The 26,416-nt window shown below is 37.6% G+C and overlaps 1 protein-coding gene across 1 annotated transcript in view; it reads left to right on the top strand.

The window, feature by feature from the left end:
- Positions 1 to 5,880: 5,880 nt before the first annotated feature.
- Positions 5,881 to 26,416, top strand: part of myo15aa (myosin XVAa) — a 40,858-nt gene continuing 20,322 nt past the window's right edge. The window contains 27 exon segments of the mRNA XM_067419623.1: positions 5,881 to 5,963; positions 6,582 to 6,645; positions 6,864 to 6,973; positions 7,200 to 7,274; positions 10,272 to 10,362; positions 10,465 to 10,470; positions 12,134 to 12,237; positions 12,464 to 12,527; positions 12,630 to 12,743; positions 12,830 to 12,991; positions 13,112 to 13,225; positions 16,920 to 16,978; positions 19,497 to 19,620; positions 19,732 to 19,827; positions 20,330 to 20,461; positions 20,573 to 20,698; positions 20,809 to 20,886; positions 20,967 to 21,121; positions 21,237 to 21,282; positions 21,375 to 21,499; positions 21,624 to 21,741; positions 22,764 to 22,939; positions 23,917 to 24,023; positions 24,632 to 24,763; positions 25,577 to 25,707; positions 25,831 to 25,926; positions 26,158 to 26,393. Of these exon segments, the coding sequence (XP_067275724.1) occupies positions 5,881 to 5,963; positions 6,582 to 6,645; positions 6,864 to 6,973; positions 7,200 to 7,274; positions 10,272 to 10,362; positions 10,465 to 10,470; positions 12,134 to 12,237; positions 12,464 to 12,527; positions 12,630 to 12,743; positions 12,830 to 12,991; positions 13,112 to 13,225; positions 16,920 to 16,978; positions 19,497 to 19,620; positions 19,732 to 19,827; positions 20,330 to 20,461; positions 20,573 to 20,698; positions 20,809 to 20,886; positions 20,967 to 21,121; positions 21,237 to 21,282; positions 21,375 to 21,499; positions 21,624 to 21,741; positions 22,764 to 22,939; positions 23,917 to 24,023; positions 24,632 to 24,763; positions 25,577 to 25,707; positions 25,831 to 25,926; positions 26,158 to 26,393 (2,924 nt within the window).

Below are 26,416 nucleotides of genomic sequence, written 5' to 3'. Positions count from 1 at the left end.
AACAAACTGGCTAACTAACAAATTCATCTCATCCAAAACATCTGGAAGGATGGGTCGTTCTGTTAGTTATGGCAGGTCAAGTGTGGGGCGACATCATGGTTATCAGAATGGAGGATATGAATATGACGAGGGAGAGTTCAGCTATGAGGAAGATGAGTATGTTCAAAGTAGTTTTAGCAGAAATAACCCCCGGGGACGTTATAGGAGCAGAAATCATGACAGCTATGGTGAGGGGCGCTTCAGGGGACCACATCAGTATGAATACTTTGAAGATGACCAGGAATATTATGATTATCCTGAAGATGAGTATGGCTTCTATGATGAGGAGAATGATTATTATGATCCTATGTATGAGGATGAATATGGCTATTTTGATGAAGACTATTACGATCCATATCAGTATGATGGAAGACAACCATATGGTTATTATGATGATAGAATTGACTATGATTACAGGCACCAGAGAATGGATGAATTTGGTTACCCTCTTGATGGTATGGAATACTATGATGAAATGGGTTATGCTGCGGAAGATGAATTTGGCTACCCTGGTAATGATGTGGAATATTATGACTATGGATACTATCCAGAACAGTATGAATATTATGGTGATCAGCAAAATTATTACAGTCACTATGATGGTGTTTCAGATGCCAACATGATGTATCCAGGTTATGCATATGCATACAATCCAAATCAGTACATCTACAATGGAGAAACCACTGCAGTTTACCTTGACCCTCAGATGCTTGCTAACCAGCCATTTATGTACACAGTGGAGGATGCCATGGAACCAACAGAACCCTCAGGAACGTATGGTAATGAATATGTGCAAATACCAACAGAAGGGATAATGACTGAGGATTCATTCAGATTCCCAAGACCACAAGTAAAATTGTTTGGAAAAGAAAAACTTGAAATTGCAAGTCCAATGCAATTCCCCAGGAATGATTATGAGATGATTTCAGACCAATATGAGAACCAGCAATTTGCTTCACATATGAGCGTCCCTTTATATACTCCACAGCAATCAGAAGCTGTACAAAGGTCTTTTTCTCCCACGCCTATATTAATTCAGCAAACACCAGCATCTGTTATACCACCTGGTAGTCCCATTTTAACCCGAACACCCCAAATACCATCCTCGCCTGTTCTTCAGGCAAGACACTTTTCGTCTCCAATGCCAGTGTCACCTGCCCCAAGTAGACATTATTTTGGACCTGTTGGGCTTATACCACTGTCAACACCATCATCTCCGGTTTTGTCTGCAAGAAGATTTGATCCCACTATGGTTGAACCAGTATCTACCCATTTAGTCTATGCAGAGCCTATGTTTCAGAGACATGATTTTCCATATGAAAATGTCCAACCAACAACACTGAGACAATTTAACAATCTCCCCTCTCCACAGCTCTCCATAAGACAAAGCAATTTTTCACCAGGTCGAAGCAGCCCTATTCCTCGCCATAGATCTGATATGTATGAGGAAATGTGTCCAGGGTTCTCACCAAGGCAGTCTAGAATGTTTAGTCCAACATCATACAATAATAATGCACAAAGGCAGTCCTCTCCAATTCAAAGGAGAAAGTTTAGCCCCTCTTCTTCTCCACAACTGCCCAGACGAGCAGCATCACCTTTAGCTTCTTTAAGGGGAAAATCTCCAACTCCCCAGAGAAAGCCATTTGGTTCCAGGGCACCATCCCCTCTTGTTAATGGAAGAGAGAGTCCTCCAATGTCTCCACGAGGCTCAATGAGAAGGAGAAGTCCTCCTTCTTCGCCTAGACCAACACTAAGGAAAGGTTCCCAAGCTAGTCCTGCCCCTCCAGTAAAATCTCGTTTCAGGCCAATTGGTAGAAGTAATCAGGAGTCTTTAATGTCATCAAGGTCTATCAGGAAAAGCTCTTTTTCACCACAACCATCTTTACAGAGAAGGAGCCCTCCACGTTCTCCAACAATAGGCCAACACTCACTAGAGGAAAGCTCTCCATACCCACCCCGCAGATCCACATCCCCCACCCAAAGACCTGTGTCTCCAAGACCAGTATCCCCCTTTGCTTCTAGATCTCAGAGACCTCTTTCTCCATCACCATCAGGATTTTCTGGCAGAATTCAACATGATCCACAACATCTACCAACTCGTTCTTCCACACGTAGATTCAGAGGATTTGGTGGCAACAAAGTGCCAATGGGAACTGTTAAGCCATCTCCTGTTAATCCAATTTTGCAAAGAAAAAGTCACCATGGCACTCCTCAAATGCAAAATGTTGCTCCATTCAGAACTTCAGTCCATAATGTAAACATGAGTTCGGGAGCTTTAAATCAGAGTGCTAGATCCTCACCCATCATGTTGGCAAGACAAGGTTCCAGACCAGCAGGTTTTCAAGACTCAAAGAGATTCTTTCCACCTGGAACACAAAATCCACAGAGAGGTTTTCATAGACCTGTTGGGAGAGGGCGTCCTGTTGTGAGAGTACCAATAAGTCCTGTTCCTCTCAGACAATCTGTAAGAAGCCAGAACCATCCTCTTGTAATGAATGCTCAACCACATTTTCCACAACATGTTCCTATAAAACATCCAGGAGTACCTTCACCACAACTCTCTGTAAGACATGTTCCAACCCCATGTCCGTCACCTCAGCTTTCAGTGAGAGCTGGTTCACCAATGTCTGTACGCTCTCCATCGCCGATACTCTCACAGAGAAATGCTCTGCATAATGAATTAATCAATCGCGCCTCACTCAGATCACAATATCCATTGAGTAGCACTCCTCAGCCTCATCTGATAACTGGATTTGCCCAAACAGTTGAACAAGGGCCATCTCCTCTACTAACAAATGCTTTACAGAACCCAAATCTTGCTGCTGCCTCGTACAGTTCACCTCTTCCAAGGTTTAAATCCCCAATGTCACAGATCAATCAAAGTTTATCTCAGAGCTCTTCTCCAGGCTTAACAAATGCATTACAAAATCCACTTCTACATAATGCCAATCTACTAACAAATGCTTTACAGAACCAAAATCTTGCTGCTGCTTCATACAGTTCACCTCTTCCAAGGTTTAAATCCCCAATGTCACAGATCAACCAAAGTTTATCTCAGAGCTCGTCTCCAGGTTTATCAAATGCATTACAAAATCCACTTCTCCGTAATGCCAATTACCGCTCACCTCTGCAGAGGTCTGCATCTCCTCATTCTATAGTGGCACCTCAAGAGGTCCAGGTAATCAATCAGAGTTCTTCTCCAATGCTCTCTAATGCACTTCAAAACCCTTACCTACGTAATGCCTCCCTAACTTCCCCACTGCAAAGAAGCACATCTCCATATTCTCCCACAGCTGTTCAGCAGGGACCGCAGAACATTTTGCAATCTTCTTCAGCACTTACTAATGCACTACAAAATTCTCAATTACGCAGTGCCTCATATATCTCACCTCTTCAGCGAAATACATCTTTATATGCTCCAGTGATGTCACAACCGGAACAGCAAACATCAGTATTATCAAATGCACTTAAGAATCCTAACTTAAGAAATGCATCCTATAACTCTCCTTTACAGAGGAGTCCTACTCCTTTCATGCAAGCACAGGATTATTCCTCACCTTTGTCAAATGCATTAAAGAATCCACACCTCCAAGGAACTTCCTTTCGGCTACCTGATGGATCAATAATATCTAGGAATTTAAAAGGCCAAAAAGAGGAGGCTACTACATCTGTTCTGTCAAATGCTTTGCAAAATCCCAGTCTTCGGAAAGCAACGTATAGGCTCCCTGATGGTACGATAATGAGAAATGAGCCAGCACAACCAGCTCAACCTTCTTCACTGCTCTCCAATGCTCTTCAGAATCCTAACATTCGAAAAGCAAGTTACAGGCTTCCTGATGGAACACTTGTATCCAATAGCACTGATCAAACCGAGGACACATCAAAATCCTCCCCATATTTGGGAAGTGCTCTACAGAATATTAACCTACGTAAATCTGCCTATAAACTACCTGATGGTGCTCTTTTTTCCCGAAATCAACCAGTAGAGCAGTCACCCTCTCCTATTCTTTCAAATGCTCTCTTGAACTCAAACCTTCGTAAGGCTTCCTATAGACTTCCTGATGGAACACTTTTGACTAAGAGCTCTGAACCGGAACCAGAGCCATCAATTTCATCTCATTTGTCAAGTGCATTACAAAACGTTGGTAAGACCAACTATCGCTTACCTAATACTTCAGGCCTGTTTAGAAATCCTAAACAAGAGAAAGCTCCCCCTTCAGCACTTTCCAGTGCCCTTCTAAACCAAAACCTTCGTAAAGCATCTTACAGATTGCCCGATGGATCAATCATGACAAGAGGTAAACCAGCTCAAAGTGATTCTCCCTCATCACCATTTCTGGGAAATGCCTTGACGAATGTTAACTTGCGCAAAGCCTCCTACAAGTTGCCGTCAACACTGGGACGTTCTCCAGAGGACCCAAGGTACGCAGTAGTGACCCCTCAGATTCAGGGTCAGTCTGGTGAACACTGGGCTCAAAATCAAATAATAGATCTTCATGAGCCAGATGATGTCTGGTCTTCAGAAAGAGTCCTCCCTCATCATACTGTTCAGAACCTCACAAAATGGTCCATGTATAGGGATGAAGAACTGGAGAACTTTGTGGTCCCTGTGTTTCCTGGCCAAGAGACAGATAGCACAGAACCTGCATGGCTACCAGATAGAGAAGGTGAACCTCAAGGGAACTGGTATGACAAGGTAACAGTTACTCTTTATAAGAAAACATTTATTCTTTTTTTTTTTTTGCTGGACCTTTCCAGTGGAATTGTTCTACAATAGAAACAAATACAAAAATAATAGTACAATATGTGTGCCACAAAAATAATTCTATGGAATGACTGAAGCTCCAGGTTAAAGGGGTCACAGACTGCCTTTTTACATTTTTTATACTGTTGTCTGAGGTCAACTTTTGACTTTTGCGTGTTTTACCTTCAAAAACATAATGAATAAGTAATAGCTATTTTCTACTCTGGTTTTGAGCCTCTCTCACGGAACGCTTGGTTTTTTATGGGTGTGAAGAATGAAGCTTATGCAGCATGTTTACTGCTGGTTTAGCTCCACGTGGGCCTATGTTATTTATCTATAACATATCATGCACAAATTGGTGGGTGGGGCTACAGAATCAGGCATTCATCGTCTTCCGTTAAGGTGGTGTTTCACCAAACTGGATATTCTTATATGATTATGACCTTTTATATATCAAAAGCTCAAGGGAAAGTTGATTTCTCAATTCATGATCCCTTTAAAGCAATTAGATTACAAAGACTTTTAAATTTTAAAATTTTGGGTCAAAAAGGATGTTGGGCAATGTCAAATATCAAAGGAAAATATTATGACTTTGGTATTGACTGAATATTAGACAATATAGGATGGATGGATAATTTAGTACTGTATTTAAATTTGTGTATACTTAAAATATACAATGCACCAAAATACACCTGCAATGCCAGCTATAGCACAACAGCGTAAAGGTATTATTTCAATAGAACTTAGTGGCAACAGCACATTTAACTGTTTAAATGAATGAAAACACTTTTGTGAAGGATAGAAGTAGTGTGTTCAATGGATTGTACTACTGTTTAACAATATGCCAGTTGCTGATGAAACATCTTTCCAAAAATACTTCAGTGGTAAGTAATGAAATAGTGCATGCTATTGTAAATATTATAAGACCTTCAAGTATGTCCCTTTATACAGCCATTTTCATCCATGTAAAATTCAATATAGCATCTACACTGATTAAGGTCTATAAATAATTAGAGTGAAATACTAATCATGTTTTTATACAATATTTTATACATTTTTTTACACAATATTTTTTCTTTTACTGAAATGCTTTTTAGATGTACTCAATTCGAAGTCTGCCCACAATGATGTATCGTGAACGTGCAGAGGAGGATGGGTTTGAAGACATGACACAGCTTGAGTATGAAATATTGTTTCCAAAATGAGAGTATGAAAGGATTGAATAAGACAAATGCTATATGTGAGTGACCCTGGAAAAATAAGGTTTCCACCAGTGGCATGCACAATGGGGAGAGAGGCTTGAGCCCCTGCCCCTTTGAAAGTGAAAGTGCCCTTTTTGAGCGCACTACAGTGCCCCCGCAAACGTGATTTCTACCGAGGTTGATACAATTTAATTAACAGATATTCAATTTGGCCAACTGAAAAAATAAGATGTGACCAGTCACTAGAACATTTTCAATTGGAGACTTGATTTTTAATTTTTAATTTTTACAGTGTACTAATAATAATAATAATAATATTATATATATATATATATATATATATATATATATATATATATATATATATATATATATATATAGTAGGAAAATTGCTAAACATCTTCATAGAACATGATCTTTACTTAGTATCCTAATGATTTTGGCATAAAAGAAAAATCGATTATTTTGACCTATACAATGTATTGTTGGCCACAAATATACCTGTGCAACTTTTTATGGTTTTGTGGTCCAGGGTCACATGGTGAAATTTTGTGTTCAGTTTTAAATGCTTTCATAAAGAATAAAACTCTTTCCAGGGACCTGCATGAAGGTGCTGTGTTACTGAATTTGAAGAAAAGGTTTGAACGCAATTTGATATATGTAAGTAAAATGCAAAGTCTATTATGATACATTCATGCGTTTCTTTATTACTAAAAGCCATCCACATGTTTCTTTAGAACTAAGAATTATGTATTTTGACCACTGGTTAAATACAATTAAAAATGTAAATATCTTTAGTACAAAGAGGTTGAATTTAAAAAATAAATTAAACAATAATCTGTTTGGAAAATCTATTTTGTTTTATTTTTTCCCCCAAGACTTACATTGGAAGTATTCTGGTGTCTGTTAATCCTTACAAGATGTTTAACATCTACGGAACAGACATGGTTCTGCAACACAAAGGGCATGCCCTTGGAGAAAATTCTCCGTAAGTTATTTATTATTATTTATATAGTTAGTATATAGTTATTTATATATTATTTAATTAATTAATAATACTTTGAACCCTTTACTTTAAACTTCAGTAGAATTTAGTGTAGTATAGACCTGTACTTTTACAATATGAGTTTTTATTTTATGTTATAAATGTAAAGCTAATTCCTTATATTGTACTTTTTTCTTAAATGTTTTAAACATATCCATTGTGTCTGCAGACATCTATTTGCTATTGCAAATGCTTCATACACAAAAATGATGGATGCCAAAGAAAATCAGTGCATTATTATCAGGTAGGATTAAAAATGTTTTGTGCTGGATTCTCACTGTGACTTATCCCTGCTTATAACTAAGTAACAGAACGACGAACCCCAACACTTGAGGCCTGTTGCATGAAGCTAGCTAAACAAACTTCACAAGTTCACAAACTCTGAACAGGTTTCAGAGAAGGGTTTAGAGTTGACAAATCCAGATAAATCCAATCTGGTTTAGATCAAGTTCAACTATTTCTCAAAGCTTGGTTCTCTGTCAGCTCAGGTTTAATCCAGAGTTAGCGATCAACTCTGAAGCGCATGCACCTGAAAGTGTGACACTTGCGGCAAACAGCCAAATCACAGGGTCCGTTTCATTCACTTTCTCTTTTGAAGATTGAGAGATCGTTTTGAAAATTATGAAATTAAATGTGTTTACAAGGCAGTAATAAACACTGCTGCTGCTGCGAAAGTTTAAGAAGGCAGCTAAAAGAATATCTGACTCAATGCATAATGTGAATCAAAGAAATATCCCTATTATAGGTTCACAAAGAGCTCAAATTAATACACGTTTAAAATAATTTTGAAAGGATGTATTATATTTATATGACTATTTGGCTACTTGTCAATTAATATAATATTTATATGAACATATATGAATTCAAAGTAATTATAACAAAAGATGCAACATTTTATTTCTGAAGTTTTTTCATTATAAACTGCTTTAATTTGGAACAGAGGGTGGTTTTATTGCATCTTCTCTTGCAGCTGATTGGTCCGGGTTGGGTTTGCGATATTTAACCCAAAATAAAATCTGCTCCAGAGCAGGTTAGCCGTTACCATGGTGATGAACACTGATAAAAACCAATCCACCTTCTTGAGCCCGAAAAAACAGAGTTTGCTCAGATTAACTAATCTCAAAATTATTTGGGTAACAACTGAAACCAGCTTTGTACAACAGGCCACTAAAGCACAGAGGTTAAATACACAGGGTACAGGCTTAACAAATTAACAAGACACAGCTGGGGAGACTAATCGAAATTAAAAACTACAAAGAACTACAAAGTATTAAGGCTGCAACATACTCCGCAAGAACAGAGAAAAACGTTCTCGCTCCCCAGGGCTGCGAGAACAAAATGACGTCATTGTGTTCTCGCAGTCCTGGTTTGGGAGTTCTCGCAGCTTGTTCTCGACACATCATCGCCTGAGCAGAACTTTTTTCTTGCGGGTGTCCGAGAACTATTGTGTGATTGGTCATACATTTAAAGTGGGCGTGGTTAATACAGAGAAACGCAGATGATCAGCACCTGCTTTTCTCGTGAAGTATGAATGTACTGGCCAGAACGAACTTTGTTCTTGTTCTTGCCACCTCGAGAAAACGAACAAATTTCTTTGTTCTTGCAGAGTATGTTCCAAGCTTTAGACTGGGTAAACCCAGCCTGATCTGGCGGCGATTTGATTTCGGCCTGTAGCTCAGTCTGGAAACCTGGGTGGTATTCCAGAAAACAAGGTTAACCTACTGCCATATTTACCTTGAACTCCATCCAAAAAAAGTGCTTTAGATTTGAAGAGGTTAACACAAACCTTGCTTATTAGAGGTATGCTGGTTCCAAAAACGAGTCCAGGAATAAGTTCAGACAACCCAGAGTATGTAATGTAGGTTAACACTTAAGCCATTCTCAACAGAGCAACGAATCAATGATTCATCATGGAAACGGACTACTTCCTTCTTCTTTTGTTTAATGGCGAGTTGCATACCCTACTTAGTGCACATCGCCACCTTGGTGGGTGTGCAATTATTTTTTTCAATGTTTTCTTTTAATAAGTAATCTTTATTCCCTGAACATAAGGATTATATTATTTGTTTGATGCTTATTAATTAAATGCAGATCCATGTGTGAGATGACAGTAAAATAAATAATAAATATATTTGAATTGCATAAACATATAAACTTATTTTTAATTCATTTGTATTATATATATATTTTTTTAAACGAAACACATTTAGTTAAATTAATAACTATATTAATTATATAAAACACATCTCAACACCTGGATCATGAGCTGCTCCGGAGCAGGTTATGTTCAGAGACTGAGTTGCTATGGCTATTTACATACCCTGAAAGTTACCTTCATTTTTGGAACCGAAAGTTGAAGTTATCCATTAACTAACCCATAAACATACCTGGGTATGTCACATAACCTGCTTTCTGGAATACCCCCCTGTACATTAATTTATCCTATATCTGTTACACATTTGCCGGAACCAATCACAGACTAGACTGGCTTATCCACCTGGCACGCTAATGGCGGGTTTAACACAATGATGGCTAGAGAAGGGATGGATCGATGCCCGGTCTGATTGGTTGAAGGACTAATTGACTGCATACAGTGATTAAAAAAATTCTCATTGATCATGCCTCTTGTGCAGTAGAAAATACAGAGCAGACTCCCCAGACCAAAGTTTAATCTTAAATTGAGCTTGGTCTGGTGATAGCCATACAAACAAAACATGGCACAACACAGGCTGGGATCATGACACTATACATATTACATTTGTTCAAATTGTTCAACTTACCTACCTCAATGTGTTTTTGGAAAGATCAATTAGAAGAAGTAACATAATTCAACGAGCTAAACTATGTCCTGTCAACTTAAGTAGTCTTGCATGGAGTCATCAGTGTCAGTTCTACTTGACACAGCTGATTGCCTGGAACACTTTAAACCTAGCTCTGACGAAGATACCTGTAAGGAAAGACTACTGATGTCTAGGCCATGATTGCACCAGCAGATCATGTCTCTGTGAAATGTACCCATCGCCGTTCAGAGTAGCTGGAACGACATGCAGTCACAATCAAGCATTCAATTTCACTTCTGTCTGATGATAAGACACCTCGCTCATTACTTAAGTGCATGGCAAAAGACAAGAAAATCGGTTCCTCACATGCCAAGCTGCATTCTATGCCAATTAAGTAGTTGAACTGGTAATTTAGAGGGTTACAGTTATCATGTGGTCTAATTGTGCTTATTGTCTTTCAGTGGGGAGAGTGGCTCTGGTAAAACAGAGACCACAAAGCTAGTTCTCCGGTACTTAGCCGCAATACATCACAAACAGAACGTCACACAGCAGGTATGTATAGGTTAATGAAATCTTTGAAAACTTAAACTCAGTTCATACACATTTTATAACTTACCCTTTTCTCCTATTTTACATTTATATGCCATGATACAGATTGAGGTATTGTACTTTTCTGTTATTTGCAACCTTTATATGCAGGGTTGCCAACTCTCACGCATCTGGCGTGATTCTCACGCTTTCAGGCTCTGTCTCACGCTCTCACTCTGCCCAACTCAATCTCACGCCAAATTGCCAAACCTGCTTTTGATATTAAACAAAGCTATAAGCTTTGTTTTTTTTAAATGTGTTTTAATGAAATTCAAACAATAAATAGCGTTTTGGCGCTAATGTGGCATAATGTTAAAGCCAGAGGCGTTGAAAAGCTCTCGTCTCCCTGCGGCGCGCGCTGGTCACGTGGCCCATGAGCGCTCAATACTTCTAGCGCTATGCCAATGAATTTAAATGGCTTAAGCGGATACACAACAGTTTCACCATATAGATGTTTGCTGCAAGTTTTGGTAAACAGTACAGCATAGTGTTAGTGTTTATTGATTATTAAGTCAGCCATAATTACAGGATCGTTTTATTATGGAGAGTGATAGAGATGCAACATTGCTAACATTAATGCTATTCTTGTATTTAGCCCTCAGGTATTCCTTACTAATTGATCACACTCATACTCATTAAATTATATTTATTGAATATTTTGAGGAGATCTTTTGGTACTAAATACTATTTGTGCAACAATTAGGCTATTGTAAATAAATGACCACTTAAAATATTTTTCTTCTAATATTTGTATATATTTCTTCTAATATTTATATTACAATATGTTTAGTAATTAATGTTAAAATAGAGAATTCCAATTCAAAGAGGACAAATACAGTCATTTTGTGGCAAAAAAAAAAAAGTTTATTTGTAATGCCATTAACCAGTAGGTGCCTTATGGCTCTTTAATAAATATCCATGTATCTAATCTAGTTGCTCAAAAAAGTATTGCAGTCTTTGCATTCTAATAAATATTTAGATATGATGATCAAACACTAGATTTCTTTAAATGTGAAATTTCAAAACGTGAATAACTTGCATCCTAATATTTTTAATGAATAATGATACTTATATAAGCAGTCACAAGTGAATATTAAGGAATGGCACATATAATTAGACCCATGTTTAAACTAGTGCTAAAACAAACATATTTTTTCTTATTATGTATAGTATATATACTATACTGAATCAAGATCAAAAGCATTACGCACAACACCCCCCCCCCCCCCCCCCCCCCCCCGCGCGCCCCAAAAAAATCTCACTCCAACCTGAACTTAAAAGTTGGCAACCCTGTATATGTTGCATGGCTTGTTGCACTTTGTGATATGCAAGTGTGCAAAAGTTTACCTATGGAACATTAAACAATTTTACAGAAGTGTTAAAGTATCTCCATCTAAAAGAGCATTACATGCTTTCTAGAAACAAAGCAATTTTTTTGGGATTGCTACATGGAAATTTGTAAATATTATGATTTATTGTCATAGATTGCGTCTTTAAAAATTTGCATTTTTTCTTATTACACTGGCAGATTATTTTGTTCAGAAAAAAGTGAAAAAATCTGCCAGTGCACTGCAGTAAGACAAAACATATTCAAGATACAATCTACAAGTCTCATGCAGTGTGGTTTCTCAAGCGCAGCTTGTTTTAAGTATTTTAGATAGTTAAACATGAAAACAACAACAACAAAAAAACATTAGACTTTTGCTACATCCTTCACACATTAATTTATCTACAGATTCTTGAAGCAACTCCACTTTTAGAGTCTTTTGGAAATGCCAAAACTGTACGGAATGATAACTCCAGTCGATTTGGGAAATATATGGAAATATTTATGGAAGAGTAAGTTCATCAATACCATTTTCTCATTCATCAATATCTTTTTACAATATTTTATTGATACACCTATCAAGTAGAAACACTTATCTGAAGTACCTTTACAACTGTAAGTGGATAACGGGGCGAAGATTACCATGATGCTTGTTAAAATGACTGTATGATGGAGTGCATGGGTTAAGTTGCAAATTACATATTATTAATGCTTGTCTGCTTTTCCTGCTCCAAACAGAGGGGTAATCAGCGGTGCCATAACCTCACAGTATCTACTTGAAAAGTCCAGGATTGTGTTTCAGGTATTCTTCATTATGCTCATATAGACATTTAAAATAATCATTTATTAAACAAATTACAACTACAATGCAAATTTTTCTATTTCCTTAATGTTTGTCTCTCAGGCCAAAGATGAAAGAAACTATCACATTTTTTATGAGATGCTTGCAGGCCTTCCTTCACAGCAAAAGCAGTCTTTCTACCTTCAAGACGCCGAGACGTATTATTACCTCAATCAGGTGAGGCCATGGTTTAATCAGCTAGATTATTTTAGCAAAAAAAGCCTCAAAAGCTAAATGGCTCTTGTTTTTCATGGACGCTCAAGGGTGGAAACTGTGAGATTGTTGGCAAGAGTGATGGGGAGGATTTCCGCAGGCTTCTCAGTGCCATGGAAATACTTCACTTCAATGCCGAAGACCAGAGTGGTATCTTCAGAGTCCTGTCTTCCATCCTCCACTTAGGAAATGTCTTCTTTGAAAGATATGAGGTACAATGAAACTCAATTAAATGGATGTATTCTCCTCACTTGGCTTCCTCTCATGCTGCTGCACTATAATAATCTATATAGTTTAGTGGTGCCATTCGATAAGTTGAATTTTTTTGACAGACTGAATCTCAGGAAGTGGCATCAGTTGTGAGTGCTCAGGAGATCCGAGTGGTGGCTGAACTTCTACAGATTTCCCCAGAGGGTCTACAGAAGTCTATTACTTTCAAAGTCACGGTAAAAAAACTTGCCTGATAATCTCTTCAATACGTTACAGCCTATATACCTTACTGTATTTTCTGCATGCTGCTATCCATGCAGAACTGTACTCACATTACACACTTTTAAGGACAATTTCACTGACCAACAACATGTTTGTTGGGTTTTGGATCAGTATATTACCCAGGTGCTTGTTTTCACTGAATTAATGTGTTAAATCGGCATTTGTCGAGCTGTGGAATATCTAAGAATGTCTGAGAAGTGACATACTGTAATCTGGTGTCTGAGAAGTGACATACTGTAATCTGGTGTCTGAGAAGTGACATACTGTAATCTGGTGATGGTCCGCGTTGGTTGGCGTCTGTCAGTTCAGTGTGAATTGGCCTTTACATATGCCTATGTCATATCTTGGCCATTATTTATTGACTGTGTAAATTTACTAACATCCATCCGATGTTAAAGGAAGTGTATGTAAGATTGTGGCCAAAACTGGTGCTGCAAGTGTATCCTCTTGCCAGATAGATTACAGGTTGAGCCGGAACGTTTGTAGCTGCAGCTGTGGTAACTAGAGCAGAGCTGGCAACCCGCCGAAAAACTACCGACTTCGTGATTGGTAGATAGGTGGAGGGCGGAGCTTCAGGCCAAACACAACATGTCAACATCAGTTGAGGGCTGCAATTAAATGGCGAGTGCTGGTTTTTCACATGCGTCCGACATACAATTATGTCACTGGTATTTCCTAGTGTTGGGTTAGACCTTACTCTGAAGTAGGAGCTAAGTTATGCCGCATTCAAAGCAACCCGTAAGCCGTGTTTTTCCAACCTTCTACCTGTCAAAATGCACTGGAACGTCCGTCAAACCTGTGACTTCCCACCCGTGAACTTGTACTAGATCGATGTACTCCCAGTTACGAGTTCTGATATCACATAGCCGGCGAAACAACAATGGCAACCCCTACAGATGCGGGAGGTCCTACATTAAAACCCAAATCGTTTATTAAAATAAGGTATTGCTCTAACGTCATGTATCAGCAAATAATATGCATTATTAGCAGCTTTTCTAGCGTTAGCTAGTTTCCAGTCCACAATTGAGTGCAATAATAAATGAATACCAAATACATTTCCAAATATACAAATAAGGTAAAATAAAAGATAAATTAAAAGAAAAAAGTAAAGTAAAGTAAAATAAAATAACAGCTTCTCTTGCCCAATTCTGTTTTTTCCTACTCAGTTTCCTTCAAATAAGCAAGGAGTAAGCACCTTTGTCGATGGAAATGATTGTAAATGAGCAGAAGAACCATAAAGTCCGGCATGCTGAGTTTACATCTAGCTAACACAATTCCTTGTGATCAGGCAGTTTGGCGTGACTTTGCCTGGAATGCTACAAAGTTGTGAATTGTGGTTTGAAGACGTAACTTACAGGCTCAAAAACCTGCCTGGAACGCAGCATAAGTTCCCCCAAGATAGTTTCTAGAACTAAAATTGTTCCTAGTTCATATGGTGCGAACTCGCCAAAATCTGGGTACTTCTGCCAACAGTTCTAGGAACTATGAAAATGTTCCTCTGGTGCAAAAGCCTTTATAGTGAGGATAACTATGTACTAGACCCTGGCACATAAGTCATGTTTAAATTGGGTATTATTGCATTAGCTAATAAAATATCCTATCACATTATTATAATGTTGCATTAGATAGCAAAACAGCAAACCAGTGCAAAACCATTACTAACTTTTTACTTTATCCAACTGATGCCTAGGTTATTTTTTACTATGCAGGAAGTCAGTTCCCTCCAAGTCCACAGATGCCATTTATCAAAATAACTTTAAATATGCTACACTAACAGTTGGCAAAGTTTCAATTTTGAAAAAACTTCTTGTTTTAAAAAAACATTTTTTTGTGAAAGGCACGCTGTCTCTCCCTGCACTAGATGATACCTGCAATGTCATACTGTCATACTTTAGAACATTCATATATTTTTTAAGTGTGATATGTTTTCCGGCTACTGTATATTGCATATTTTGTTGTTTGAGACTGACTGGAATAAAGGATGTCAACAGGAAGAGTCTGCAGCTCACCTCTAGACCTTACATGACCTCCTGGCTGAACTCAGATCAAGGCCCCATGCCAAGTGTCAGCACACTGCTAGTGACGGATTTATCATTACATCAGTCCTTTGGAAACATGATCCAAATGCACAAAAAGCACATCCCACCAAAAGAAAGTCGTGAATGATGTGTATAAGCACCCAAATCCCTTATAACAAAGAAAGCTGATTATGGCAGGACAGCAGCGCATATCCCTATGGTTACCAGTGTAACCCAGTCAGGGAAACCCTAAAGCAATATCAGACTCCCATTATAGACCGTGTTACAGTACTAGCTGATAGCAGATACCATTCAACCCTCTGCAGGGGTGCCACCAAGAGGTCTGTCACAGTATTAGCCTGCTTTCTACCACACATTTGCTTGTGTAGTAATTCCAAAATCTAAAATGCAGTTCTATACTGTGTGTTTAAGAGGACTGTGTAACTAAATTTCACCATAGAGTATATATATATATATATATATATATATATATATATATATATATATATATAAACAATTGGAAGCCTGCTTTTCCCATGGATTAAAAAACAAAAATGGTAGTCACAACTTTTTATCTCACCATTTTTTTCTCGCAACTGAGAATTTTCAAGTTAATATCTCACAGTTCTTACCTTATGTCATGCAATTTCTGAGATGAGTTCATGGCCTCACTATTATAGTAAAAGCTAGTGCGGGGTTGATGGCTTCAACAAAAGCATATCTATTTAAGCTTATGTAAAAAGAGTGCCTACTCAAACCTGATATATGTCTGAAACTATCCAATATTCCACACCAACAAATGTAAAGTGAAGGTAAAGTGTTTTAAGTTCCATCATTCCTTGTCCAGTACAGTTTCTGTAAATAAAGAATTAAGCATCCATTGTTTAAAAGATGTTTCCTTATGAAATCCCAATTGCTTCCATTCCACATATTTTCCATTTAAGGTATCAAGAGCTGATTCTTCAAACTTCCTCTGGTGGTGGCCATCACCATGTCTGTGTTCTTTTTCAGCATTTCTCCTCACATCAGTTCCTGATTTCAGATGTATCGCTGAAAAAAACTTTCATATGATCCTTTACACAACATCTTGTTTCAGATAAGCCTTTCTCTCAGTCTTGGTTAGAGCCAGTGCTCATCAGTGTTCACAGTCCCACTGCCATGTTGAAATGGGCTTTGAATTTACTACTCACGGCTGCATGTGACAACTTTGAGGGCTCTTCAATGTAATTTAGCTAATTATTTTCATTAAAGGAGCAGGTACTCTCTATGTAACAGGAGAGGGCCATACTCAAAGTAATTTCCTTTTGTCCAATTGAATTGGATGGCAATCTCATGCTACCAGGCTTTTCTTATCTGATGAAACCATTAAGCCTTGTTTTCAGACATCGACACCAGGTTTTTATCCTGCTAAGAGATATCCAAGAGATCTATCCAAGTAAAGTGAATGTGAAAAAGAAAATTCTTCTACCACAATGTTAAACTATTTAAATAATTATTTTTTTATTTAAAGGCCTTAACGTCATTATTTGAAAGGGATTAGTATAGTATTGCCACAGATGCCAGGATGTATTTATGTCATTATAACAGTACGTTATTCTGGTATTTCTGCTCATTTTCTATTTTCTTATAGGAAACAATGAGGGAAAAGATCTACACGCCCCTGACTGTTGAGAGTGCAATTGATGCCAGGTAGGGAAACTCCTTCCAATGCATTTTTATATGCTACTTGCCAAATAAATAAATAAATATTGCTTAATAAAAACAGTTGGTACCATGAATCCACCAAGGAATAAAAAAATTAATTAAAAATGTATTTAAAAAAATGTTCTTGCAATTGGAAATTTATGTCACAATTCATTCCTTATGTCTTGCAATTTCTGAGTTTAGATATGGCAATTTAGCCTGACAAGCCAGCCCCACATCAAGATGTTTGGTCTGGAAACTCACCATAGACAGGGCTCAATCCGAGGGGCGGGATAAACGGTTGTCTTTCAAACTCCCTCTGCACGCGATAGGATAGCGCTACACCAACCAGAGCAACGAAAGTGAAACAGAGCTCGCTGATAGATTAAACATTCACCGTATCCAGTCGGCAAAACTCCGAACACATCTTCCCTTTTTAAGAATGACTTCAGTGCCGTTCTTTGTTCTTTTCTCAGAGAAAAGCTTAACTCCAAGTCTTCCAGAATCGCAGTCAAAGCTGATTCGAAAGACCACCGCCGTTCGCCAGTTTCTGTGTTTACTAGAAGCACGCAAATGCAACTCGGCCGTCGACTCTATACACGATGTGATTGGCTCATCCAGATTGAGAGGAATACAGCTCAGAAGGGTATTGAGAGTTCCTAGACGACACTTGCAGACGCACCCTAGCGCGCAGCAAATCTAATCTGCCGCGAGTGTCTAGCAACTCTCAATACCCTTCTGAGCTGTATTCCCCTAACTCTTGCCGGGCCAATCACAACGTGTATAGAGTCGGTGGGCGGGGCCATAATGACGACGGCCGAGTTGCGCTTGCGTGCTTCTAGTAAACACAGAAACTGGCGAACGGCAGCGGTCTTTCGAATCATCTTTGACTGCGATTCTGGAAGACTTGGAGTTAAGATTTTCTCTGAGAAAAGAACAAAGAACGGCACTGAAGTCATTCTTAAAAAGGGAAGATGTGTTCAGAGTTTTGCCGACCGGATACAGCGAGTGTTTAATCCATAGGTTTAGTTGTAGCGCTATCCTATCGCGTGCAGAGGGAGTTTGAAAGACAACCGTTTATCCCGCCCCTCGGATTGAGCCCTGTCAATGGTGAGTTTCCAGACCAAACATCTTGATGTGGGTCTGGCTTGTCAGGCTAGCAATTATGACTTTTTCTCAGAATTGTTTTCACAACCCCCCCTCCCACACAATACATATTTTTTTTGTTATTACAATTCTTGTGAGAATTGTGTCACAATGAAAACAATTAAGCTTCTATACAAAAATAAATATTGATTTAAGTTTATTTTTTATTCTACTTTTATTTTACTTGTACGTTATCTAAAATCTTCAGCTAAAAAAATAGTTCATTACAATTTTAAAAACAATCGGCCTAAAATCGCTGCTTACCGTTCTCTAACGTTACAGTTAGAACATCCGCCAGATAATAAGCCAGCCACGCCCCTTCTTTCGACAACATCATCTATTTGGTTTAATCCATAGGGGTTAACACGGGTGAATGGTTAGTTATTTTTACCTGAAGAAAGGCGAGCTCGACATCTGTTTTCAAGCGCTGTGAAGTTCTCAACGCGATCCAGCGATGATAAGTTTAAAGATGTTGTCTGTCTAGCTTCTTTTTTTGTATTCGTTGCTTTTTGGTCTCTTTATTTTCCCTCTTTCTATTCCGTTATGACGTTTGGCTTTGTAAGCCCCATCGGAATGAGAAATCGCGAACATTTCGCACTCTACAAAAGTACTTTAAATTCGTCTATCATCATCACCCTCCGCGTCATGTTCCCCCAATGAATGTTTGCGCGGTAAATGAAACTGACTGCTTGACCATGTGCGTGACTGGCAGAAAGTGCCTCAATAGCCTTCTGATTGGCTGAATCTGACGAGGTCTTTTTTACTCTATAACTGTCAATCAAGCGATATTCGTGATATGACAGTTATGGCAGTCATTGTTTTCTGCAAGTATCACCATTTTCTGCATAATTCCATAACAAAACTTAAAGGTATACCCAAAAATGAAAATGACCATATGATTTACTCACCCTCAAGTCATCCTAGGTGCATAATATTCTCCTTTCACACTAATTCTATCGCAGTATATATATAAAATGTCCTGTATAATCCAAGCTGTATAATGGCTATGAATGGGAGCACAAAAGTGCATCCATAGCCTACTCCACATGGCCACACGGGTTAGTAAAGATAGTAGTTATATGCCATTATAAAGAAGATTGTCATATACACCTGACTTGAGGGTGATTAAATCATATGGTCATTTTTCTTTTTCATTTTTGGGTGAACTATAACTTCAAGTGAAATTATTTGGCAAGACACACTTTTTAGATTTTTTATTTATTTTAAAGAATGACAATTTCAAGGGGTTTAATAAATAATAATGGTTGAAAATAAAAGGTAAGGAACTTTAAGTGTATCAGTGTCATGAAAACGGGTATCTTACTACTATACATTGAGGTAATGAAATTATGGTGATGTTCCCTCTCAAACATAACAGAGATGCAGTTGCCAAGATCCTGTATTCCCTTCTGTTCAGCTGGCTAACAGACAGAATAAATACGCAGGTTTATCCTCGGAATGAAGCACTATCTATCTCCATCCTTGATATCTATGGATTTGAGGTATGGTGCTGTAACTTGTTTGCATACGACAGTAAACGATTTAGCTAATACTCTTCATTGTGGTACAATTTAGATGGCATTAGACTGAATCACATTTTTTGTGCTTTGTAGGATCTTACCTTCAACAGCTTTGAACAGCTTTGCATAAATTATGCAAATGAGTACCTTCAGTTCTTTTTCAACAGGGTCATTTTCAAAGAAGAACAAGTAAGCTGTCTTCTGAGAACTGTAGATGAGTAAATTGCAGTAGCGGTTTTAACATCAAGATACTCATTGGCACATTTATTGGCAAATACAGTCTTTGACATTTGTCTGTGGATAGTACAGATGAGCTGAGAAGCTATACTAATAACGTAATTGTGACACAAAATCCAAAAATAAATAGCCTATTTAAGTGATATTTTAAATAAATGTAATTTAAATGTATTAAAGTCGGTAATATTTTTTCAAACATGTCAGTTTGTGGCACATCAATACACATGTGACACTAAATGTTAAATGTAATGCCAATGTTGATCACGCAAACTCCCCATTCTAGCAAACACGAGGAGTAAATCTGTAAATAAAGACAGAATGTGCCGATAAGTTTAGCGGCATCATGTGCCATTGGCTTCTGTGCGTCAGATGCCATGTCACTTAATGTTAATACTACCACTCGTAATTTGCCTGTGGTATGCATCTAAAAAGTATTCTCTTTTGACTATGCGAGGATGAATATAGCAGAGAGCAAATCATGTGGGAAGAGGTGCCTTTCTCTGACAACCAGGCCTGCATTGACCTCATTGCAGCAAAGCCCCATGGGATACTCCGAATTCTTGACGATCAGAGCGGTTTTCCACAGGTGTCATTTCTTCTTACTGTTCATTGATGTTCTTGTTAGTATGTATCTATTCATCACTACTAGTTTGCCTAATTTGTTTTTTAATTAATCTTTTGGATGATTTTCCTCTAGGCTACTGACCATACCTTCCTTCAGAAATGCCACTATCACCATGGCAACAATCCACTGTATTCCAAGCCAAAAATGCCTCTCCCTGAATTTACTATCAAACATTATGCTGGGAAGGTCTCCTATCAGGTGCATTAAAATGACTTGCCTTGAACCATCAAACATTTTAAATTATTCCCTAATAAAGTATTAGTGAAGAAATATTCCAAACTTTTTGTGATTGAAAATATGCTTCACAGGTCCATAAATTTCTGGATAAGAATTACGATCAAGTTCGCCAGGATGTTCTTGACCTTTTTATTCATAGCAAAAACAAGGTAAGATCAATTATTTAACTACCATGAGCCAGGAATAAAATGACCCCAATAAACTGACCAATATCTCACTGTGGTTTTAGATGGTTGCATTTCTGTTCATGAGCTATGCTGAGGCCCTCGACCAACAGAGATCTCATGTTAGGAAGAACAGCACAGTAACACGGCGCCATCAGGCCTCAACGGTGGCGGCCAAGTTCCAACAATCCCTCATGGAGCTCATTGAAAAGATGGAGAGGTAGACCACCTAAACAGTGCATTACAGTGTCTGCATGAACCTCTTCTGTGATTGACTTCAGACCCATGTACGTTTTTTTTATCACCAAGTACTTCTTTCCATTTTGTACTAACAGAGCCAACCCATATTTTGTGCGATGCATAAAGCCAAATCAAAACAAGGTAAAGAACTGCAGTCACTAGGTTCAGGGGTATTAAGCTATTTGCATCTTGGCTGGAACTGAAATCCATTGAAAGAGTATGTAACATTGCAGGAGCCTGCTGTGTTTGACATGGAGCTGGTCAGTGCCCAACTTAACTATTCTGGGATTTTAGAAACCATTCGAATCAGGAGAGAGGGCTATCCGATCAGAATGCCATATGATGTCTTCCTTTTCAGGTAAGAGCTAGACATGTCAAACATGTCTGGGGCCATTAACACAAGGTTTTTCCATTGTGTATCTTTTTTAATATATGAATCATAATAATGATAATAATTACTCAATTTTTTTGGTTGAATTTAGATACAAGTCACTGGTAGGCCTCAAACAGCCTCCACCTGCCAATGGTGAAAACTGTGTCATCATGTTAGGGAAGCTTTGCCCTGTCAGACAAGGATCGTTTCAAGTTGGTGTCACCAAGGTGAGCATGATTCTGATTAGTGCACTTGTTACTATTTGTCTCAGACCATCAGACGTAATGGTGAACGTTATTTGACCAAGTACAACATGTTCCTGGATCATCATCTTTGTTGATCCTGGATCAACATTCCAGTCAACCAATCAGATTTGAGCAACGAAGTTTACAGTTTATGTCAAGTTTAGGCTTACAGCCAGGTTTAGGTGCTTCTACATCATTATTATTCACCTATCATATCCCTCTCATTTAAGGGATGAGTTGTGGGTAGGGTTAGGTTTAGGGGCAGCGCTAGGACATAATTTTCAGACAGAAATGTTGATCCAGGAACATCTTACTTGGCAAAATCACGGTGACTTACACCATGGACCACCCACAGGTAGTTATTGGCCAAAATATAGCCACGTTTCCATCTAAATTAGCTAGAACAATTTGTCCCAGGTACTTTTTTTCCAGGAACCCTTCACAACCTGTTGCTGTCTGTGTTTCCATTGCAATAACCCTGAAGATTAGGCAAATTAGTCCGGTGACGTGGGACTGCTCACGTCTTTCCAGTTCCCACTGAATTTCATCCTCCGCATATAAGCTTTATAAAGCCTGAACCTAATTGATGGTCTATATGCCATAATTTTTGAATTTCATTGTTGAATCGAATAGTAAACAACTCTGCATGCACTGCAACAGACAATTTGAAAATGGTGGTTGAAATAAAATGCTACGTGGTGGCAACCAATCAGCATGTTCAGCACCCAAGTCCCCCCCCGAAAGGTCCTGAACTTTGAAAAAGTACTACCTCGCGAACAGGACTTTCTGAGTGGGACATTTTTACCAGAACTTAATTTAGATCCTGATAAAAACACATCAAGTACCTCCCCAAAGTCCCTAGTTCCTGAGGAAAGTTCCTGCGGTGGAAACGCAGCTTATCTTTGCGATGTGGACTGTACTTTATGATGAGAACGGTCTGGCTATGGGAGACTACTCTCCACATCTGTTTTTAGTACTTGATTACACCTTTTATTTTTTGTTAGTTGTTCATGAAGGAGGACATATACTTCCTGTTGGAGAGTAAGAGGGACAGAGTAAGGCATGTAGCTGCCTTGACTCTGCAGCGTTACACCAGGATGTTCTTTGTGAGAAAACGCTATAAAGCCTTCCGCATGAAGATCATACGGCTGCAGGCCCACTGCCGAGGCTTTCTCACGAGGTATAAAATAGAATTTCTTATTCTTACTCTAAATCAGTGGTTCTCAACCTTTTTAATTCAAAGGCCTACTCATTGTCAGACAATATTTCTGATGTTTCTGCTATGATAACAGTTAATTGTATGTAATGTTATGATAAGTTTCTCATTGTCAGATTTCTTATGTACAAAAACTAGGGGTCAGATTTACAACAGCTTGTGCCAGAGTCACACTTCAGTTTAGGGAACATGTTCACTATTAACTAGGACTTTTTCCTCAATAAACTCCAGATTTTCTGCTTATTAATAGTTAGTAAGGTAGTTGTTGTAATGGTTAAGTTTAGGTATGTCGTAGGATTAAGAGCAGCGATAACCCCTTAAAGAGATAAAAGAGAGGTAAAGAGAATAGAGCCAACATAAATGCATTGCAGACATAATTAATGTTCAGTAATTTAATGTACACATAATTTGAGAAATTAGTCTGATTCATAGGGGAATCGGAATGCCAAATCCTGCCTGGGCGACAGGAGGAGCTGGGGATGGTGGAGGGTAATTAGCTTGACTGACATGACCTGCCACAACTAATGCTACGCTTTATTGTTAACAAGTATTTAAATTAATCAAACAGCGTGATTTATCAAGATTTCTCAAATTACTGGTATTTGCGTCATTTTTGAACTGCCTGACATGATGACACTGAATTTGTGCATTCTCAGTAAATCACTCCCATTAGCGCTTCTTTTAGATTGCAGCCACATGCTAATTTTCCCTGTTTAGTACAGCTGGTCCTAGGGGTGGTAATCTATAAACAAAATAAAATAAATAATGTTCTTCATTGTTTACATTTTTATAACCAATTAATTTACATTATTTTTCTAGTTTGTGGTTACCAGGCTTTTTTAAATTATTTTTTTTACTCAAATAGAAAAATTGTAAAATATTAATAATTATTTCCAATAAAGCTTGACAAAATTTCTATAAATTAGTTTTTCTCTTCATAGGAAGCGGTATGTGAAAATGAGAGCTAGCCTGGTGAAATTACGCTCTCTGGTCCATATGTATGTTGATCGCAAGAGATATATTAAGGTAAGAATGATGCAGTTTTAGTGTGTAGAAAGCACGCTAAGCTACAATCCCACATTTAATTGTTTTATTTTTCTAATTTTAGCTGAGATACGAGGCCCGGAGAAAGGCAGAGGAGGAGCAAAGGAGAATGGAAATGGTTATAATGACATTTAAATTAAACACATTTTTGTGCATTTCTTATGTATATAACTAAATATAATAAAAGAATGGGGTGGAATCATAAAAAATAAAAAAATAAAAAAATGCCTTCAATATATTCTGTATTTTGTAACAATTGTTGGTAAATTTGTCATTAATTAACTACATTGGTTAATACATCCACAGCATTCATTAATCTGGGTTCATCTTAATCTCAACATTTACTAATACATTTTTAAGATGTTATATATGTTAACACTAGTTAATGCACTATGAACTTACATAAACATAAATCTTTAATGAACTAACACGTCAAAGGTTAATAAATGCTGTAAAAAATATATTGATTAATGTTAGTTAATATTAGCTAATGCATTAAATAATGTTTTACAAATGAGACCTTATTGTAAAATGCTACCATCTCTGCATCCCAATGTACATACTTTCCAACCTAAATTGTATTGAATATTACTAATGTTATATACTATTTAGGATGGAGATGCACATTGAGATGCAGGCCATAATATCTTCTTTATTTGCAGGAGCTGTCAAAACGGGAAGTGGTCAATGTCACTCATCTGGTCATTCCAGCTGAACTCGGAGCACTGCTGCAGGCAGCCGCTGGTACTGCAGGACAATTTTCTCACAATAAATACAAATATATAATTTGTTATATCACTCAAAAGTTTGGGGTCAGTAAGATATACTTGGAAATAAATTATCACTTTTATTCAGGAAGGGTGCATTCAATTGATCAGAAGTTACACGAAATACATTGGTAACACTTTATTTTAAAGGGATGTAGTTATTAGGCTACTACTTACTAGCATACTATAGTAATAACTATAAATTATGCATAATTACAGGTAACTAAGCCTAAACCAAACCTTAACTGTAACTCTATAGTAAGTACATACAATTAATTAATATACTTATTTTATTAAGTAAGTCCAAAATACATTACCCTAAAATAAAGTGTAACCAAAATTTTTTTTTTATTTCATATAAATGCTGTTCTTTTTAACTTTTTATTTATTAAAGAATCAGGAAAATAAATGTATGTACAGTTTCCGCCAAAAATTTGAATGTTTTCAACATTGATCATAATAATAAATGTTTCTGAGCATCAAATCATCATATTATTAGAATGATTTCTGAAAGATCATGTAACACTGAAGACTGAAGTAATGAATGCTGAAAATTCAGCTTTGACATCACCGGAATAAATCAAATTTTAAAATGTATTAAAATAGGAAACATATTTTATAATTTGATTTTTTTTTAATCAAATACATGCAGCCTTGGTTAGCATAGAAGATAAAACAAATCTTACCAACCCCAGACTTTTTAACATAACATACAGTAACATACAAAAGTACATCAAATGTTTTTAGAATGTATGCTGCCTGTGTCATCTCTCACCTCTGTGTTTTTAAGGTGGTAGAGAGCTCCATTCTGATTGCTTGGCTTTAGTCCAGGCTCCCACAGTGCAAGTGGAGTCACAGCTTACACTACCTCTTGATATCAACAACTACACTATCTCTAAATTTGTCCAGATTCACTTCAAAGTAAGACATACTTCAGTAATTTATTCCAAAATCACAAATAAGCTCTCATATTCATAATATTCATTCAGGAATAACTGATTTACTGTATATTAATTTGTTTTTGTTTTTTTATTTTAATAATAGGAGCCAAAGTTTGGAATGTTAACTGCACCTTTGAAGACACCACTAACACACATTGATGATGATCTTACACACGAGGCTCTCGACGCTTTTGTCATGGTACAATACATTACGTGCTGTTGAAAATTTTGCCATCGTCATTTATTTGTGTCTTAGTTCTGGAAGTAAAAATCCCATTCATTTTCTCCATAGAGATTTGTAACACATAAACCTTTCAACACTGACTATGAGCATGAGATTAAGTTAAAATATATGCCTCTGTTGTAGCCACAAGTCAGTGGCTTTCATCTGTGTTAGCTCTCTATTAGTATTATTTCTTTCATTTTGTAGATCTTAAGGTTTATGGGTGACCCACATCTAAATGGTGCTCAGGAGAATTTATTTGGAAACTACATCATCCAGAAGGGGCTTACCAGCCCTGGCTTGCGGGATGAAGTCTTATGTCAAATTGCCAATCAGGTTTGGAGAAACACCAATCCAGATAACTCAGAGAGGGGCTGGCTGCTGCTGCTGGCCTGTCTGAGTGCATTTGCACCATCAGCCAAAATGGAGAAATACCTTCTGAAGTAAGCAACGTACACCCGTATTA

This window comes from Pseudorasbora parva, chromosome 2 (genome assembly GCF_024679245.1).
Source record: "Pseudorasbora parva isolate DD20220531a chromosome 2, ASM2467924v1, whole genome shotgun sequence".
NCBI classification, from domain to species: domain Eukaryota; kingdom Metazoa; phylum Chordata; class Actinopteri; order Cypriniformes; family Gobionidae; genus Pseudorasbora; species Pseudorasbora parva.
This window is presented reverse-complemented; position numbering and strand designations above follow the sequence as displayed.